The sequence below is a fragment of the Phyllopteryx taeniolatus genome, chromosome 12, assembly GCF_024500385.1.
Source record: "Phyllopteryx taeniolatus isolate TA_2022b chromosome 12, UOR_Ptae_1.2, whole genome shotgun sequence".
Taxonomy (NCBI): domain Eukaryota; kingdom Metazoa; phylum Chordata; class Actinopteri; order Syngnathiformes; family Syngnathidae; genus Phyllopteryx; species Phyllopteryx taeniolatus.
In genome coordinates this window covers 4,772,608-4,789,821 of record NC_084513.1, presented here as the reverse complement: position 1 = coordinate 4,789,821, position 17,214 = coordinate 4,772,608, and the positions used below count along the sequence as shown (strand labels likewise).

Below are 17,214 nucleotides of genomic sequence, written 5' to 3'. Positions count from 1 at the left end.
GGGTGAAATAAACTTTTGGCCAATTTACCCAATTTTAATCTCATAATATGTAAAGAACCTGGGTGTCATTTTTGACTCTTGAGTTTAGTTTTATTCCACATACCTGTATTAAAAACGTTATGAAGATTTGTTTTTAATCATCTTAATTAAGAACATAGCCAGAGTCCGCCCGTTTCTCTCTCAATCTAACAAGGAAGGTGTCTCTGTGTAGGGGTAGGAGGGGCAGGTCTTTTTTTTACGGATGTGATTTGTTGTATTTTTGGTGAAGCACTTTGTGTTGCGTTTTTATGTATGAAAAGTGCTGTACAAATAAACGTTGATTTGATAATATCAACTTGAACAAAGCGGTGTTTGGGAACTTAAGCAGTTTTTTTCCCCTGAAAAGTAGTGGTTTTGGTAGAAACAAGGATTCCGCCCAACAGCGACGATATGTATATAATATACAGTATGACTATAGCGTTTGTGTGAGAATTTTGACATCCATTTTGTACAAAATGCAAACTTTTCTCTTACTATTACGACAGCTAACGGTTTAGAGGCATAATAGCACCATCCCTCTCACCCCAGAGTGCTGCACATAAGATTTCCGAGTTGAACCTCTTCTTGTACTTGCGGATCTCCGGCGTATCACTCTGTGGACGCGTGTTAACCGGGTTGACGTTGACCACGGAACCTTTGCGCGATGGGTCCGCCCTCAGCGCCTCCGCCAGACGAGCGTCGTTGCCGTAGCCTTACAAAAACAAACGAAAAAAAACCCAGAGTGACATAGAAGCCACTTTAAACAAAACGTTAAAAGCAGTCAGAATTTCGTCAGAATAAAGTTGTAATGTTAAGAGATTAACATTGTGAATCAAAAAAGGTAAAGATAAAAGTATTAATCCTACAAGAGAAAGGTTTCTAAAAAGTCAAATTTCATGACAATAAACTAGGAAGAAAATATAGCATTATCAAAAAAATCACACTATTAGTCGAAAAAAAAAAGAGAAAAACGGGAACAAAATCCAACTTTCACAACAATGTCAGGAAAAAAGGAAAAAACAAAAACGTCAAAAAAAAAGTTAATTTTACACAAAATTTACTATTTTGCAAAATACTTACACAATACAAAAAGACCTAATTTTAAGACAAAGTTGTAATATTATGAGGAAAATAAGAAAAAAACAACAACATTGTAAGAAACTGTCCACATTTTATAACGGCTGTATTTTTTAGGAAAAATATGACATAACGACAAAAGTAAAACTTTTACAACAATTTTATGAGAATAAAGTGTGAGAGAAAAATGTGAGCATTAGGAGAAAAAGTCGGACGTTTATGAGGAAAAAAATTTGACATTGAGATAAACTTAACATTTGGAGAAAAAGGTAACCATTTAAGACATTTATAATTTCACGAGAAATGAAATGAACAAATACAAAAACTGAGAGGTCAAACAAAATAATTTCACAAGATAAAAATTTAAAACATGAGAAAACTAACAGAGAAAGTCCTAATATTTAGATGAAGTTATACGTTTAGAAGACAAAAGTTGCAGTCTTATTTTTCTTCTTAAATAAAAACTTAACACACAAAAAAATCAAATAAAAATAAAAATTGATGTAATGTTTCAAAGAGGTAGTTCCTGTAGGGGCCAGCTGGTGTCGCCAAACTTACCAACATTGTTGAGGGCGCTGCCCGCAGAGGGCGACACTTGCAGCAGACGTGGGTCGATGAACGGCGTGAATGACGACGAAGACTTGTGTTTCTGCATGTTGTTGCTCGACTGACTCTGCAGGGGGTGCACATAACACAACCACACACACACACACACACAAATTAAAAAATGTAATAAAAAAAATCATTTGACCGTGGCAACTATTAAAACAATAAAAACAGGAAAATGATCAGGATGAGGACACATGCATACACAACACAATGGTTCATTCCAGGAAGTGCAAACAAAATTGTGGATTGGACAAAATGGTTGACAAATTACCCATCCTATTCCTTCTGTGGACTGTTGCAATATTTTGACATTTAAAGTTCATTGAAACTCACCAGAAATCTTCTCCCCTGTGCCTCATATTGATGGCTATGAGAGATATTGTACACGAGTCAGTTTATTAAGTACATCTACGTCATGGGAATATCGCCAGAACTTTGTCGTCAAATGGTTAATTTTACCCGAATAAAATTGTAAAATTGTGGATAAAAAAAGTTGCAACAATAAGATATAAGAGATAAAAAATCATAACATGAGAGGAAAGGGTTGCAACACTATGAGAAAATAGGTCGTTATATACTAACTAGATTATTTTTTTACAAGAAAAAGTGTAATTTTCACAAGAAAAAACATGACAAAAGTATATCTTACAAGAATCAAGTCGTAATTTTACAAAAGGGTAACATTACAAGAATAAGGCTGTATTATTACAAGAATTACAAGAATAAGGTTGTGAGTTTGCGAGAACAAAGTAGTATTTTTATAGGACAGTCGTAATTACACAAGTCATAATTTAACGAGCATGAAGTCGTATTTAATGAGCGTTATCATTATACAAGTATAAAGTTGTAATTTACTGAAACAAAAAAGGTGTAACATTACAGGAACAAATTACTACCATTTTGAGAATAGTCATAATTTAATGAGAATAAAGTACCGTAATTTCTTGTATAATACAGTGGGTACGGAAAGTATTCAGACCCCCTTAAATTTTTCATTCTTTGTTGTATTGCAACCATTGGCTAAATAAAATCATTTAAGTTCATTTTTTCCCACATTAAAGCTGCAGTGATAGTTGACTTTCTCGAACTTTCTCCCATCTCCCGACTGGAACTCAGCCACAGCCACAGTGATCTTTGGGTTCTTCTTTACCTCTCTCACCAAGGCTCGTCTCCCCCAATTGCTCAGTTTGGCTGGACGGCCAGCTCGAGGAAGGGTTCTGGTAGTCCCAAACGTCTTCCATTTCAGGATTAGTGAGGCCACTGTGCTCTTAGGAACCTTAAGTGCAGCAGAAATTTTTCTTGTAACCTTGGCCAGATCTGAGCCTTGCCACAATTCTGTCTGAGCTCTTCACGCAGTTCCTTTGACCTCGTGATTCTCATTTGCTTTGACATGTATTGTGAGCTGTAAGGTCTTATATACACAGGTGTGTGGCTTTCCTAATCAAGTCCAATCAGTATAATCAAACACAGCTGGACTCCAATGAAGGTGTAGAACCATCTCAAGGATGATCAGAAGAAATGGACAGCACCCGAGTTAAATATATGAGTGTCACAGCAAAGGGTCTGAATACTTATGGCTGCGTGATATTTCAGTTTTTCTTTTTTAATAAATCAGCAAAAAATTCAAGTTTTTTTCTGTCAATATGGGGTGCTGTGTGTACATGAATGAGGAAAAAAGGAATTTAAATGATTTTAACAAATGGCTGCAATATAACAATGAGTGAAAAATTTAAGGGGGTCTGAAAACTTTCCGTACTCACTGTAAAGAAGGTGTAATTGTATGAGAATAAAGTTGGAATTTTATGAGAATAAAATCATAATTTTACAAGAATATTGTAGTAATTTTATGAGGACAATATCGTGACTGCGGATAAAGCCATTATTTTACAAGCGTGAAGTAATTTTATGTGGAACTGGGTACCATTATGAGAATAATATAGTAATTTAATGAGAATAAAGTAATTTTATGAGACTAAAGTCATAATTTTATGACAAAAATGGAAAGGTTTGTCAGAATAGAGCAGTAATAAGTAAGTAACAAGACTGAAGGAGCAATTAAAGGCAAATAAAGTATAACATTTTAAAAGAATAAAGTTGTAATTTAAATTTGATTTAGTCTTATAATTACATAATGTAATTTGTTTTAGTTTTAAAATTTTTCACGTTTTAATTGTGAATTTCCCCAATGTAGGACTAATAAAGGTTATGTAAATTTTAAGAGAATAAAGTAGTTATTTAACTAAAATGAGGTAGTAATTTTAAAAGAATAAAGTAGTGACTTTAAGAGGATCAAGTAGTTATTTTTTTCCCTATTGGGTTATGGCTGTTTCGTGACAATATGGTCACAGTGACAACATGTTCTCTAGTTTGCACCAGAGACATAATCCTATTACCACAGCTAGCAGCCCAGAGCGCACCCGCCGCACAGTTGCGTACCTCGATGAGGAGGGCCAGCTTGTCCAGGGGACTTTGAGGGGACGCGATGGGACTGGCCAGACCGGAGGAGGAGGAGGAGGAGGATGGGGAGGACGGGGAGGAGGAAGGGGAGGAATGCTGGCTCTGCTGGATCAGGTCTGGCAGGAGGTGGATGCGACCTGCAAAACCGTTCCGCTCAGCCTGCTGCTGCTGCTGATGATGATGGTGTTGTTGTTGTTGTAGGTGGTGGTGGTGATGAAGGGGGCTGGGGGTATGCTGGGCGAGGCCCGGGCTGGACGCTGAGCCAGCGGGCCTCTTTTTGTGCTCGCTCTGGAAGTAGAAAGAGGGGTATACCACTTGGCCGCTACAGACGTTACGGAGCAGCTCGGGGGGAGGGAAGGTGTTAGCTATGCTACGGTGGCTACCCTACAGGCGGGAAAAAATGCCAAGTTAGTTTGTTAATTTAAATAAATAAATAAAAAGATTATACTTAATTATTATTAACAACCAGAGAAGTCATCATTTTAGAAAAAAGTCTTAATTTTACAAGAAAACTTCTAATTTCACTAGATAAGTTGATTCTACAAGAAATGTTTTTCTAACTTTACGAGAATAGTCATAATTTTACGAAAAAAGAAAAAGTCCCCGTTTCAAAAAAACTATGTAGATTTCATCCATCCATCCATTTTCTGAGCCGCTTCTCCTCACTAGGGTCGCGGGCGTGCTGGAGCCTATCCCAGCTGTCATCGGGCAGGAGGCGGGGTACACCCTGAACTGGTTGCCAGCCAATCGCAGGGCACATAGGAACAAACAACCATTCGCACTCACAGTCATGCCTACGGGCAATTTAGAGTCCCCAATTCATGCATGTTTTTGGGATGTGGGAGGAAACCGGAGTACCCGGAGAAAACCCACGCAGGCACGGGGAGAACATGCAAACTCCACACAGGCGGGGACGGGGATTGAACCCCGCACCTCAGAACTGTGAGGCTGACGCGCTAACCAGTCGGCCACCGTGCCGCCACTATGTAGATTTTTAAAACATTTTTTACGTTATTTGCATAAAAGTCAACAAAGAGAAAAACATATGAGAAAAATTCAAACTTAACATTACAAGAGCAAGTCTAATTTTTCAGACAAAACTCAAGCTAGTTGGTTAAAAAAAAAAAAACATACTTTTTATTTGTACCAACCACACTCATGAGAAGTCATCGCTACAAGAAAAAAAATAATTTTACAAGAAAATAAAGGATAAAATAGTTGTAATTTTATAAGGAAAAAAGTTCTAACACTATGAAAAAGGTCCTAGTTTTTATGACATTTATGACAATTAAGTTGTAATTTTACAAGAATTAAGTCCAAATTTTATGACAAGACAATGCTGAGACTAAAGTCATTAGGTTGCTGAAATATTGACAACCTGAAGAAAAAAATTTTACGAGAAAAAAGTCAAAATTTTCCAACAATTAAAGTATAATGCTACTAGAATAAAAGATAAATAATAAAAAATTACCAGGACAATGTCGTAATTTTACTAGATAAAAGTCTTAATTTTAGGAGAGTTTTATGAAAAACAAATACAAGCAAAGTCTCGAAAAAACATTACGAGGCAAAATGAAGAGAAAAAAATTAACATTACGAGACAAAGTTGTAATTTTACGAGAAAGCCATTCTTTAAAGAGGAAATGAAAATAAATATATTTACGTATTTTATTGTATAAGAAAACTGTATTTCACAGCAATTAAGGTGCAACACAACGAGAATTAAGACATACTTTTATGCGTCTTAATTTTAATGACTATGACAACATTTTACGAGAATAACGTTATAATACTAATTTTAAGTCTTAATTCTATGACAAAAGATTATAACTAAGAAAAGTCATAATTTTACATGAAGAAAGGTTGTAACATGAGAAAAACGTAAGTTGTAATTGTACAAGACATACATAACATTACAAGAGAACCCAAATTCCATCCATCACCCATTCTCTGTACCGCTTATCCTCACTATGTGTGCTGTGTGCTGGCGCCTATCCCACAACTTCCTTGCGTGTTTTTGACATACTTGGCAAATAAAGAGGATCCTGAGTCTGATTCTGAGCTGGCCGCCAGCCAATCGCAGGGTACATATAGAGAAACAACCATTCACACACACTCACAGTCACATCTATGGACAATTTAGAGGCTTGTATTAACCTACCATGCATGTTTTTGGAATGTGTGAGGAAACCGGAGTACCCGGAGAAAACCCACATAGACACAAGGAAAACATGTCAATTTCACACATGAAGGCCAGAGCCTGGATTTGAACCCAAAACCTCAGAACTGTGAGGCAGATGTGCTAACCAGTCCACCAATGTTAATAACTGTATTAGTGTTGTGATGTGAGTTGGTGGCATTAGCATCATTCCTTATTTAACGTACAGCAAAACAATCAACACGGCATGCAAACAAAAAGCGGGACAACAGGAGAGGTGTGGAATGAGCAAATGTAAAATCTAACTAAACGAGGTGATGCAAACATGCAAGTGAGAAATGTTGTTGGACATGGGTACCTGTCGGACTACCAGGGTGCTGTCTTTGCACGGCGTGGAGCCCGCGTCGCTTTCACCCTCGTCGTGGACAATCATCGTCTTCACCGACTCCGTCTCGCCATTACTCAGCCGGGACGACCTGCCCATGAGGAGACCATAGTTGAAACGAGAAATGCACTGTAGTAGATGACCACAGTTCCAGAATGTCGGAATGAAAATAAAAAAATGAATCATTAGAAGTTGACACATGGTAAAAATCGCTAGTTTGCTGTTAGTAAAAATGCTGTTTAATTGTAACTGGAAACACACAGTCATCGATGACCACACTGTTTTATGGTCACAAATCATTCAGAATTGAACAAAGACCTCATTTTTGTCAAAGGAATATAATTTTTGTATGACACTCAAAGATGCTTAATTTTTGTTGGCGATGTAAGTACCATAACAAGATTCATAATGTCATTAATCAGCCAGAACTGAACAAATGTTTGTTTCTGTGCCCTTCGATTGGCTGGCGACCGGTTGAAGGTGTACCCCGCCTCCTGCCCGAAGATAGCTGGGATAGGCTCCAGCAGCCTGCGACCCCAGTGAGGATGAGCGGTCAAAAGAAAATGGATGGATTGATGGATACAAACGGTCCTTGTCTGTCACTCAAGCTGTCTTTACCGTTAATGCAAGTGGAGAGAGCCTCATCATTATTTTGTTGCAATACACCAAAGGGATCTGAACTGAAGTGCCAGTATGAGGCAGCCATTTGTATTCATACAATGGCAGACAGCAAAAAGATTGTGCAGCAGCGATGATATAGAACAGCGGTGGGTGAATTCCGGTCCACGGACCACATCCGGCCCGCTGATCATTTCAATCCGGCCGCCAAAGATTGGTACAGAATCGCCCAAATCATATCAAAATCATGACTAAATTCATTTGACCTTGTCCTGGAATGCCGAGTGGTTCCGCCAGGTTGTGCTGTAATGCCCAGTGGTTTTACCAGGTTGTCCTGTAATGCCCAGTGGTTCCACCAGGTAGGTAGCGCAGTTGGTACAGCGATACATTGACTTTGGCTGTTCTCTTTTTATTCTAGTCACTGATGGTGTAGTGGTACACTCGCCTGACTTTGGTGCAGCCAGCATGGGTTCAGTTCCCACTCAGTGACTGTGTGAATGTGAGTGCGAATGGTTGTCCATGTCTATATGTGCCGTGGGACTGACTGGCAATCAGTTCAGTGTGTAATCCACCTTTCGCCCGAAGTCAGCTGGGATAGGCTCCAGTGCCCTGTGACCCTAACCAGGATAAGCGGTGTTGAGAATGGATAGATGGATATTTTTACTCTGCTACTGCTCTGAACCCTTCTTCAACCATGAGTGGGCCGAAGAAAAGAAAAGTCGGCAGTGAGTGCAGAATGTTTAATATAGAATCGACTACTAAATACTTTTTCACTGAAGTCCGGTCAAAGGCTGTATTTCTAATTTGTTAAGAAACCATTGCGGTTTTAGAGGACTATAACATCAGCCTTCACTTTTCTACCAAGCATGCTGATTATGCTAACAGCCAATCAACGCAGGAACTGATGGCTACAGTTCAGCGGTTAAAATCAAGCAAGCGCAGCAAAACACCTTTATCTGACAAACTGCCATCCAAGATTCAGACACAAGTCCCTGAAACAGCGCCACAGGAGCTGCAGATGGAACTGATTGATATCCAATTTTATACTGTTTTAAAAGAGAAGTTCAACTCCCAAACTGGATGAGTTTTATGCTTCATTAAGCACAGACAAATTTCCAAAAATCCGCAAGATGGCACAGAGGATGCTGGTGGTGTTTGGCTCTACATGTGTGTGAGAACAGACGTTTATGTGATGAACACCAACAAAAGATCCTACAGATCCCAGCTGAGTGATGAACACCTCAGATGTGTTCTGAAAATTGCCGCCACAAAACTAACACAAGACTTTGATGTACTGGCAAAAAGGTGATAATTTTTTATATGTAAGCATCTGGTTCTGGCTTGGCCCGCCTGTCAAATTGTAAAAGTCAATGTGGCCCCTGAGCCAAAAAGTTTGCCCACCCCTGGTATATAACAAGGGTTCCCAATAATTCGAGGTAGCCTTGGTAGATTACGCGCTGGTATTCTATTTTTTGTATTTATTTTTTTGCCTGAGCAGGAGATGAGACACACCGTTGCTACGGGTATTGTTTGGCGTCAATGTGACGGGAGCTCTGTGTGTGTGTGGCATCTGTGCGTGTGTGCACAACACCGCACGCGTGGGGCGGAGGTGCGCTACCGAGCAAGTGTTGTGGCACATGTGTAGCGACGGTGACCGGGAATAAATTATAGTGAGCCAAAGCGTGTCCTCTGCAAGGAACAAATGTGCAGTACAATAGAAATTTGCAACAAAGAGATTAAATAGATTGCACACCCGTAGAGTGCACGCTATCTTGAACCGGGAGTTCTGCGATTGTCCCGCCCCTCCACTCCATTCATTTTTATTGAGACTGTTGGGCATGAGCACTCATTAAAAGAAATCATAACTCACTGAATTTTTTAGCAATTTTCATGCAGTTTGTTATGTTACAAATGTCAGACGTGGCTACAATACACAAAAATTTGTGCATTGAAAATGTTTCTTTACTCAAAAAATTATTACTTTAAAGGCAATAGTAAGTTGAAAAACAGTCTCCAGTTAGATGCATGACACCCACATACTGTATATCCAATATTCTATTTTAAACACGCATAAACATACATTATATAGTTTGTACAGTATACACACACACTATATACATATAAGCATTTTTAGTGTAGGTAGATAATTTTGAGTAAGTCATTTGAAAAGTAGCTCTCAAGGCAAAAAAGTGTGGCCGCCCTGATATAGATTATGTGGTGCACATACACAGCTCTGGAGTCCTCCGGGCCTGAGGTGGACTCTTCGCCACCCTCCTGGTCCACCTCCTCGTCGTCATCCTCGTCTGTGGTATCCGAATCCTCGCTGGACGACGAGTAATCAGTCACCTTGTTGGGGGGGCGGATATCATCCGCCGCACGGAGTTCTTTAGCCAGCGCAGTCAGGTCCTGCTGGGTAAAAAAAAAAAAATCAAAAATGGGATCAAAGTTGACACTCGGTTAGCTGGAAACAGGGAGCTGTTAGACAGAAGCAGGGTTATTCCAAGGCACGCCAGCCAATAAGTCAGAAGATGAAGCGGCGTAACTGCGGGAGGCAAAGTTAGTGAGTTATTCCAAACAGTGACATAAATGTTAAAAGTTGACACATGGTTAAAATTGTCCAAAGATGACAGAAGGTAACAAGCTAGAAGTTGGAAGAAAATTGGAAGAAAATTGCCAGAAGTTGACATGGGAGGTGCGTGGAGTGGGTGGGGGGTTATCGCCAAGTTGAGACATGGTAAAGATAGCTCGAAGTTGACACTCGGTTAAAAAAACAGCTAGAAGTTGATAGGGTAAATATTTGAGAAGTCAACATGGTTTACTCACCAGAAGTTGAAACATGGTCAAATTGCAAGAAGTTGACACATGGTCGAATTGAAATACTGGTAGTCAACTTAGAGAGATTTCTACCATGCACCAACTTCAAACACATGGTAAAAGATTCCTATTGTAAAATTTGCAATTGCCAATTTATAGCCAACGTGGCACCTCCAAACATATACTAAAAATCACTACAAGTTGATACGTGGTAAAAAGTAGAAGTTAACAAATGGTAAAAAGCTAGGAGTTGACACATGGTCAAATTGAAATAGAAATTACCAGGTGTCAGCTTCTAAAAAGTTTCCAAGTTGAAGATGGTAAAAATTTGCAATTGTCAATTTTTAGCAATTTATGTCAACTTTGATCACATGTGAAAAAAACCCTAGAAGTAGAGATGGTAAAAAAATTGCTTGCAGTTGACACATGGTAACAATCGCTATAAGTTCACATCAGGTAAAAAAGTTAGAGAAGAACTGAGTCAAGTATGGGACATTCCGAAGAGTTTATTGTTTGGTAGTGGGAAAGAAAAGACCGTGGCTCTATCTACGTGCTCTAGCTCTAGGTCAGCTAGCAGGCTAACTCCTTGCTCACCGCTGGTCTGCCCGGCCTTGGCCTCTCCTCTGAGGTTTTCCCAGCGTTCTCCGGCCTCTGCAGGGGCGAGCTTTCTGATTTGGAGGAGGCTGGCACGGAGGAACGAGGTGTGGAAGAAGAAAAGTCGTTGACTTTTTTAGGGGTGTTTTTGTGGCAATAGCATGTATGTCGTTAGCACTCACAGCAGGCCCTGAACCGCTCTCCAGAGCCGGCCTGCGAGCTGGAGTTGCTGGATGAGCTGCTCGATGAACCGCTTGAGCCACTAGCGTTGCCCGCAGACCTGGGAAGCATCTTCTCTACTCGCTCCCACAGCAGCCGAGGCTCGGCCGCACTGTACAACGAGGACACAACACACAGGTGCACAATTTAAGGATTTCTACTTGATTTCTATTGTGCATGTCGGCAGTTATTGCAAATAATTGGTGAGCGGAGCTACCAGATTAATGACATGTACTTACAATGTGTGTGCATTTGCCCGTGCTAAGCGAACATTATTGGGGACTCTGTGGATTAGTTCTAGTTGTTCTGCATATTTGTATTGTTTAAGGTGGAAATGATTATTAACTTATTCACCGCCATTGATGTCAATTTGTCAATCTTAGCTTATCGAAGATCGGTTCGATGAATTCAGCGAACTTGGTCCCGGTCCATCTGACGAGTGGTTGCCCTCATGGATTGCCCTGAAACAGCCGTGCTTCGTTACCAGAAGCCTCCGGAGTATCAAGAGAATTTGAGGGCTAATCAAAGGACGAACCACCGCTATCTTAGCTTTAGCGATCAAAGCAATCCTCCCTTCTCTCCTTCAATCCATATTACATGAACGCAATTTAGTCCCACTTTTTCATATTACAATGTAACATCTGTTGCCAGTACTGATTTGAATTTTTAATATAGAGCTTTCAGCCATCGAACATGAATGATCAGTGTGACTGAGAAAGGACAGAAAAACCAGACGTTCCTGCTGGATGCATGGAACATGGACCATAAAACAGAAGGAGGACGGGGAGTGAGTGCCGATGCCGATGTGGAAGTCGAGGGACTGAGTTCAAGGGCCCCTTGCAATACTGAGCCCCAAAGCAGGGTTGACAAGACAGCTGGCCAAACACTTGCATTCCTAAAGCCCACCAGCGAGAAGGCTTTAATAAGAATCTGCTCATGAAAAGGTCAGCGAAGTGAGACAAAATTGTGGTGCAAATCTAGTCTTAAAAGTATCATAAATTCTCCTTGAAAAACCAAGTTATCAGTGTTACTTTTATGTTCAGACTTTGAGTCTTCACCTTCATCTAAAGTGATCTGTTAGTCATTACAGTAGTTTACAAACATGAATTTCAGGCTGGGTGAGACCCTTACACTCCTACCCATTGAAAAACATGTTTGACGAATATAGATGTTGGTGCTAGTAAAGGGTTGCCTTCCAGTTGACAAATATAACACCCAAGGCAGTGAACGAGGTCATAACTTGTGAGAGCAGCAATCACTTTAATCATATGTCACGTACTTCACGTGCAATAAATGTTTTGGGCACTGTGGACTATTTCTAGTCATTGTGTTTATTTCTCTTGTGTTTATTTCTCTTGTACAAGGGGACAGTTTTTATGAAGACCAGTTTGTTACCTGCCAGCGTTGCGGTTGACAGCCTGGCCGGTGTGTGGCACATTGCCATGACGATGAGGCGAGTCTCGCCTCGGCAACACCGGCGAGCGGGACGTTGTCCTGACGGGGACCTTTTATGTGACAAAAGCATCCACCAGTTCATACACACGTAAAAGACTGATGGAAGCAACACGACATCCCATTGGGCCTCATCAAAGTGGCTCGCCACCAGCCGCCTTGTTTGCTGTGTACACGGAGGAAGACTGTATATTTGACACTCAAAGCACAATGCAAGAAAAGGCGTGCACAAGAAAACTCAGGCCAGTTAGTGCAGCCACTGGCATTTGGGAAAAGTCAAATAATTATTATTATATCCTCTTTTGTAAAGCAGTCAAAGCTTGCAGAGTTGAGACGTGGTAATGATAGCTCGAAGTTGACGCTCGGAGCTAGAAAAAAAACTCAGGCCAGTTCGTGCAGCCGCTGGCAATTGGGAAAAGTCAAAGAATTATATTATTATTATATAATTGTATTGAAGCTGTCAAAGCTCGCACAGTTGAGACGTGCTAAAGATGGCCTGAAGTTGACACTTGGTTAAAAAACAAAACAAAAAATGGCATGTTTGTAGTCCACACGGAGGAATACTGTATGAAAGCACAATGCAAGAAAAGGGAGTGTACAAGAAAGCTTTTACTTATTATTATTATCATATCCTTTTTTTAAGCAGTCAAAGCTTGCACAGTTGAGACGTGTAAGCACGCTAATTTGCCTGAGTAGTAAAGATAGCTTGAAGTTGCCTCTTAATGAAATTTAATGAATTGTAACTTTTATGACTTGGGTCCAATTAGTAAAGATGCTTGTATAGTTTTTGTTTACTGTACAAATGTTACTGAATTCATTAAATATCATATTGATTTTAAAAAATTCTAACAATTATATTTTTTGTTAATGAATGCTTTGTCATGGTCTTTTTTTAAAGCAGTCAAAGCTTGCCTCGTAATGAAATGTAACTTTTATGACTCGGGTGCGATTAGTAAAGATGGTTGTATAATTTTTAGTTACCAATTAAATTTTAATGAATTTATTCAATGTCATTTTATTGATTTAAAAAAAATAATTCTAACAATTTTATTGTATATTTTAATTAATGCTTTGTAAACAGGTACTTTTGTGCCAAAATGTTAATTAAACCTATATCATTAAAATGTGAATGTATTAATTAAAAATGTGAACTACTTTATTAAATTAACCATCCATTGATTAAATGGTCTCCAAATCTGAGACCATGGCCCTCAGTCGGAAAAGGGTGGCGTGCACTCTCCAGGTCGGGGATGAGTTCCTGCACCAAGTGGAGGAGTTCAAGTATCTTGGGGTCTTGTTCACGAGTGAGGCAAGAATGGAACGGGAGATCGACAGGCGGATCGGTGCAGCGTCTGCAGTGATGCGGACTTTGTATCGGTCCGTTGTGGTAAAGAAGGAGCTAAGCCAAAAGGCGAAGCTCTCAATTTACCGGTCGATCTACATTTCTCCCCTCACCTATGGTCACGAGCTGTGGGTCGTGACCGAAAGAACAAGATCCCAGATACAAGCGGTCGAAATGAGTTTCCTCCGCAGGGTATCCGGGCTCTCCCTTAGAGATAGGGTGAGAAGCTTGGTCATCCGGGAGGATAACTATTTATTTTAAAGAATTAAAAAAATATTCCGTAACAGCATTTTATTACTCAATGGACTTTTAAAAGTATTTATTGCAATTTTTAAATTGCTATTGTACATAGTAACATTTTTGTTTATTAGGGTTAGACTAGATTTTTAAGTTTTTGATAGTTATTATTTTATTCCCAGTTTTTATTAATTTAATTTAACTTTTATTCCTTATAATGGATTTATTTTACACTGAACAAAAATATAAACGCAACACTTTTGTTTTTGCTCCCATTTTTCGTGAGCTGGACTCAGAGATCTCAAACTTTTTCTACATACACAAAAGGCCATTTCCCTCAAATATTGTTCACAAATCTGTCTAGATGTGTGTTAGTGAGCATTTCTCCTTTGTCGAGCTAATCCATCCTACCTCACAGGTGTGGCATATCAAGATGCTGATTAGACAGCATGATTATTGCACAGGTGTGCCTTAGGCTGGTCACAATAAAAGGCCACTCTGAAATGTGCAGTTTTACTTTATTGTGGAGGGTCAGAAAACCATTAAAAGTGGCCTTTTATTGTGGCCAGCGTAAGGCAGACCTGTGCAATAATCATGCTGTCTAATCAGCATCTTGATATGCCACACCTGTGAGGTGGGAAGGATTATCTCGATATAGGAGAAATGCTCACCTACACAGATTTAGACAGGTTTGTGAACAATATTTGAGGGAAATGGCCTTTTGTCTATGTAGAAAAAGTTTTAGATCTTGGAGTCCAGCTCACGAAAAATGGAAGCAAAAACAAAAGTGTTGCATTTATATTTTTGTTCAGTATATTTAAAGGTCAGATAGCAAATATTTTACAGGGTTGCTTAAAATTCATATTTGTATTGTTAATAGTTTGTAAAACATACACATCATTCCCAGCAAGTTTTCAATCATAGTTTGGCTAAAAATGAGGTTTTATCGAGTACTCCCGAACATCGTGAGTGTATTTACTTTATCCAAGCAAGAGCTACCAGAACTGACATTGGAGTAGTCAAACAATATTAGCCCGATACGCAGTACACTCAATGGCGAGCAACGTTTTGGAGTTCGAGGAGGCGGATTTCGACATACAGGAGCCAACTCAAACTACAGACATATTTGAGCCAATCAGGAGGTCGGTACTTGTTTGTGGCGATGGTGAGCGGCTACTTAACAGATGCAAACCACACTTTTAAAGTGGTCACTCACGACTGGGTCAATGCGACGGAGGACGCTGGAGAAGGGATGACACAATATTGCACAGAGTGGATTGGAAATCCAGACTGATGTGTATGTTTACGGTATATAAATACAGTGTATATTTGTTCCAACAGCCTTTGCTGTCGGTAGAGGAAAACCAATAGTCATAAACAAGTGTCCGGGTTGAGGACGCGATTGTCGAAGGGACAATCTTGACACTGCAGCTGGTTTCAGCCTGTGTCGAACTATGACCATGTATCCAATACTTTCTCTTTAATGTTTTCGAAAACACACCGGTTCAAAAGTTACGTGTATTTACAAGGCAGCCGATTGACTTTCCCGGATTCACTGGTCACGTATTGCTTTATCACTTGGAAAGCTATAGAAGCTCTTGACCTTGCCCGCACCATAAGTACAACCAGCTGCCACACAATAAACCATCAAGAAATAAATTACGCGACAGTCAACCGAACAACAACGTGCACACAACAGCGCAAAGCTAATGCTAAAGCAAAATGAATAGAGATAGAGGGCTCCTGCTACGTCGCACCAGGATATTTATCAATTAAACTGCTGTGTGACTGCTATATAATCACCTCAAAATGGCGGTTATGGATTGTAAAGGGATTCTAGAGATATTAAGAGGACTTCCCAAATTTTTTATATCTGACCTTTAACTCGAAAGAGAGAAAGCACCATCAAATACAACTATTACCCAGTGAACTGTTTTTTTACAGTTTTAAAGTAGTACTGTTTTCACTATTAAAATGTATTCTAGGTGTAAATGCATCTATGGTCTGTCCCGTCCTTACCCTGGGTGGTACTTCTGCAGATGTGGGGGTTACTGCTTGGTGGGGTCTAGTCTGGGGTTGGGCTTGCGCGTCAGTGTGTGCGTGGTGTGACGACAATGATGATGGGGATGATGAAGATGGAGGGTGATGGTGAGGCTCGCTGAAGGAGTGTGAGCGACACACAGCAGTGGCGGGCGGCGGAGGCAGGTTGCCGCCGCTTTTTAGGGCGCGCACCTTTACACACAAAAAAAAAAAAAACATTTCGAGGGGAAGGGTGAGCATGCAGATGCATCCAGAGAGTTGTCTTTTGATCTTATTGGAAAAAATAACATTGTCAGTTTAGAAAAGCATCAAACAACAAGTTAGAAGGAGTGAGACTTTGTATCCAGAAGCATCTACACCACCAAGAAGAAGAAGAAGCTGGAAGAAAGAACTTTAAGACGATGTTTAATGTGACGAAAAGACAAATATAGGACAGGAACTAAAATGACCCAGAATAGACTTTCTGCATGTGACTTTTTTGTGGGTCTACTCATAATAGACACAGCTACCAAATTTCATGTTAAGAAACACTGGATTTGGGGCCTGAATTTTCCAAAAAGCCAAAGACTCCTAGAAATCATCAAAATTAATCTCAAATGTCCGCTTCAAACTGAAATGGTGGACCTCCTGTCTTTTCGTGCATGACTTATTGAAACTTTTTTGTGGGTCAATTCATGACAGTGGGTACGGAAAGTATTCATACCCCCATATTTTTTTCACTCTTTGTTATATTGCAGCCATTTGGTAAAATCATTTAAGTTCATTTTTCCCTCATTAATGTACACACAGCATGCCATATTGACAGAAAAAAAACAGAATTGTTGAATTTTTTGCAGATCTATTAAAAAAGAAAAACTGAAATATCAAACAGCCATAAGTATTCAGACCCTTTGCACAGTATTCAGTAGATCCACCCTTTTGAGCTAATACAGCCATGAGTCTTTTTGGGAATGATGCATTTTTCACATCTGGATTTGGGGATCATCTGCCATTCCTCCTTGCAGATCCTCTCCAGTTCTGTCAGGTTGGATGGTGAACATTTGTGGGCAGGCATTTTTAGGTCTTTCCAGAGATTCTCAATTGGGTTTAAGTCAGGGCTCTGGCTGGGCCATTCAAGAACAGTCACGGAGTTGTTCTGAAGCCACTCCTTCGTTATTTTAGCTGTGTGCTTCGTGTCATTGTCTTGTTGGAAGG

At 39.9% G+C, this 17,214-nt stretch overlaps 1 protein-coding gene across 8 annotated transcripts in view; it reads right to left on the bottom strand.

The window, feature by feature from the left end:
• Window positions 1–17,214, bottom strand: part of LOC133487196 (mitogen-activated protein kinase kinase kinase kinase 4-like) — a 91,278-nt gene that overhangs the window by 15,628 nt on the left and 58,436 nt on the right. Inside the window, exons 17-25 of one of the 8 annotated variants that reach the window (XM_061793386.1) lie at window positions 16,000–16,212; window positions 12,345–12,454; window positions 10,913–11,061; window positions 10,731–10,819; window positions 9,550–9,731; window positions 6,678–6,795; window positions 4,141–4,449; window positions 1,654–1,768; window positions 563–730 (exon numbers count right to left, since the gene is read on the bottom strand). In XM_061793386.1, coding sequence (XP_061649370.1) covers window positions 563–730; window positions 1,654–1,768; window positions 4,141–4,449; window positions 6,678–6,795; window positions 9,550–9,731; window positions 10,731–10,819; window positions 10,913–11,061; window positions 12,345–12,454; window positions 16,000–16,212 — 1,453 coding nt within the window. Of the gene's footprint in view, window positions 1–562; window positions 731–1,653; window positions 1,769–4,140; window positions 4,546–6,677; window positions 6,796–9,549; window positions 9,732–10,730; window positions 10,820–10,912; window positions 11,062–12,344; window positions 12,455–15,999; window positions 16,213–17,214 lie in introns of those variants that run through there. The other 7 variants (XM_061793387.1, XM_061793380.1, XM_061793381.1 and 4 more) reach the window with 7 other exon arrangements.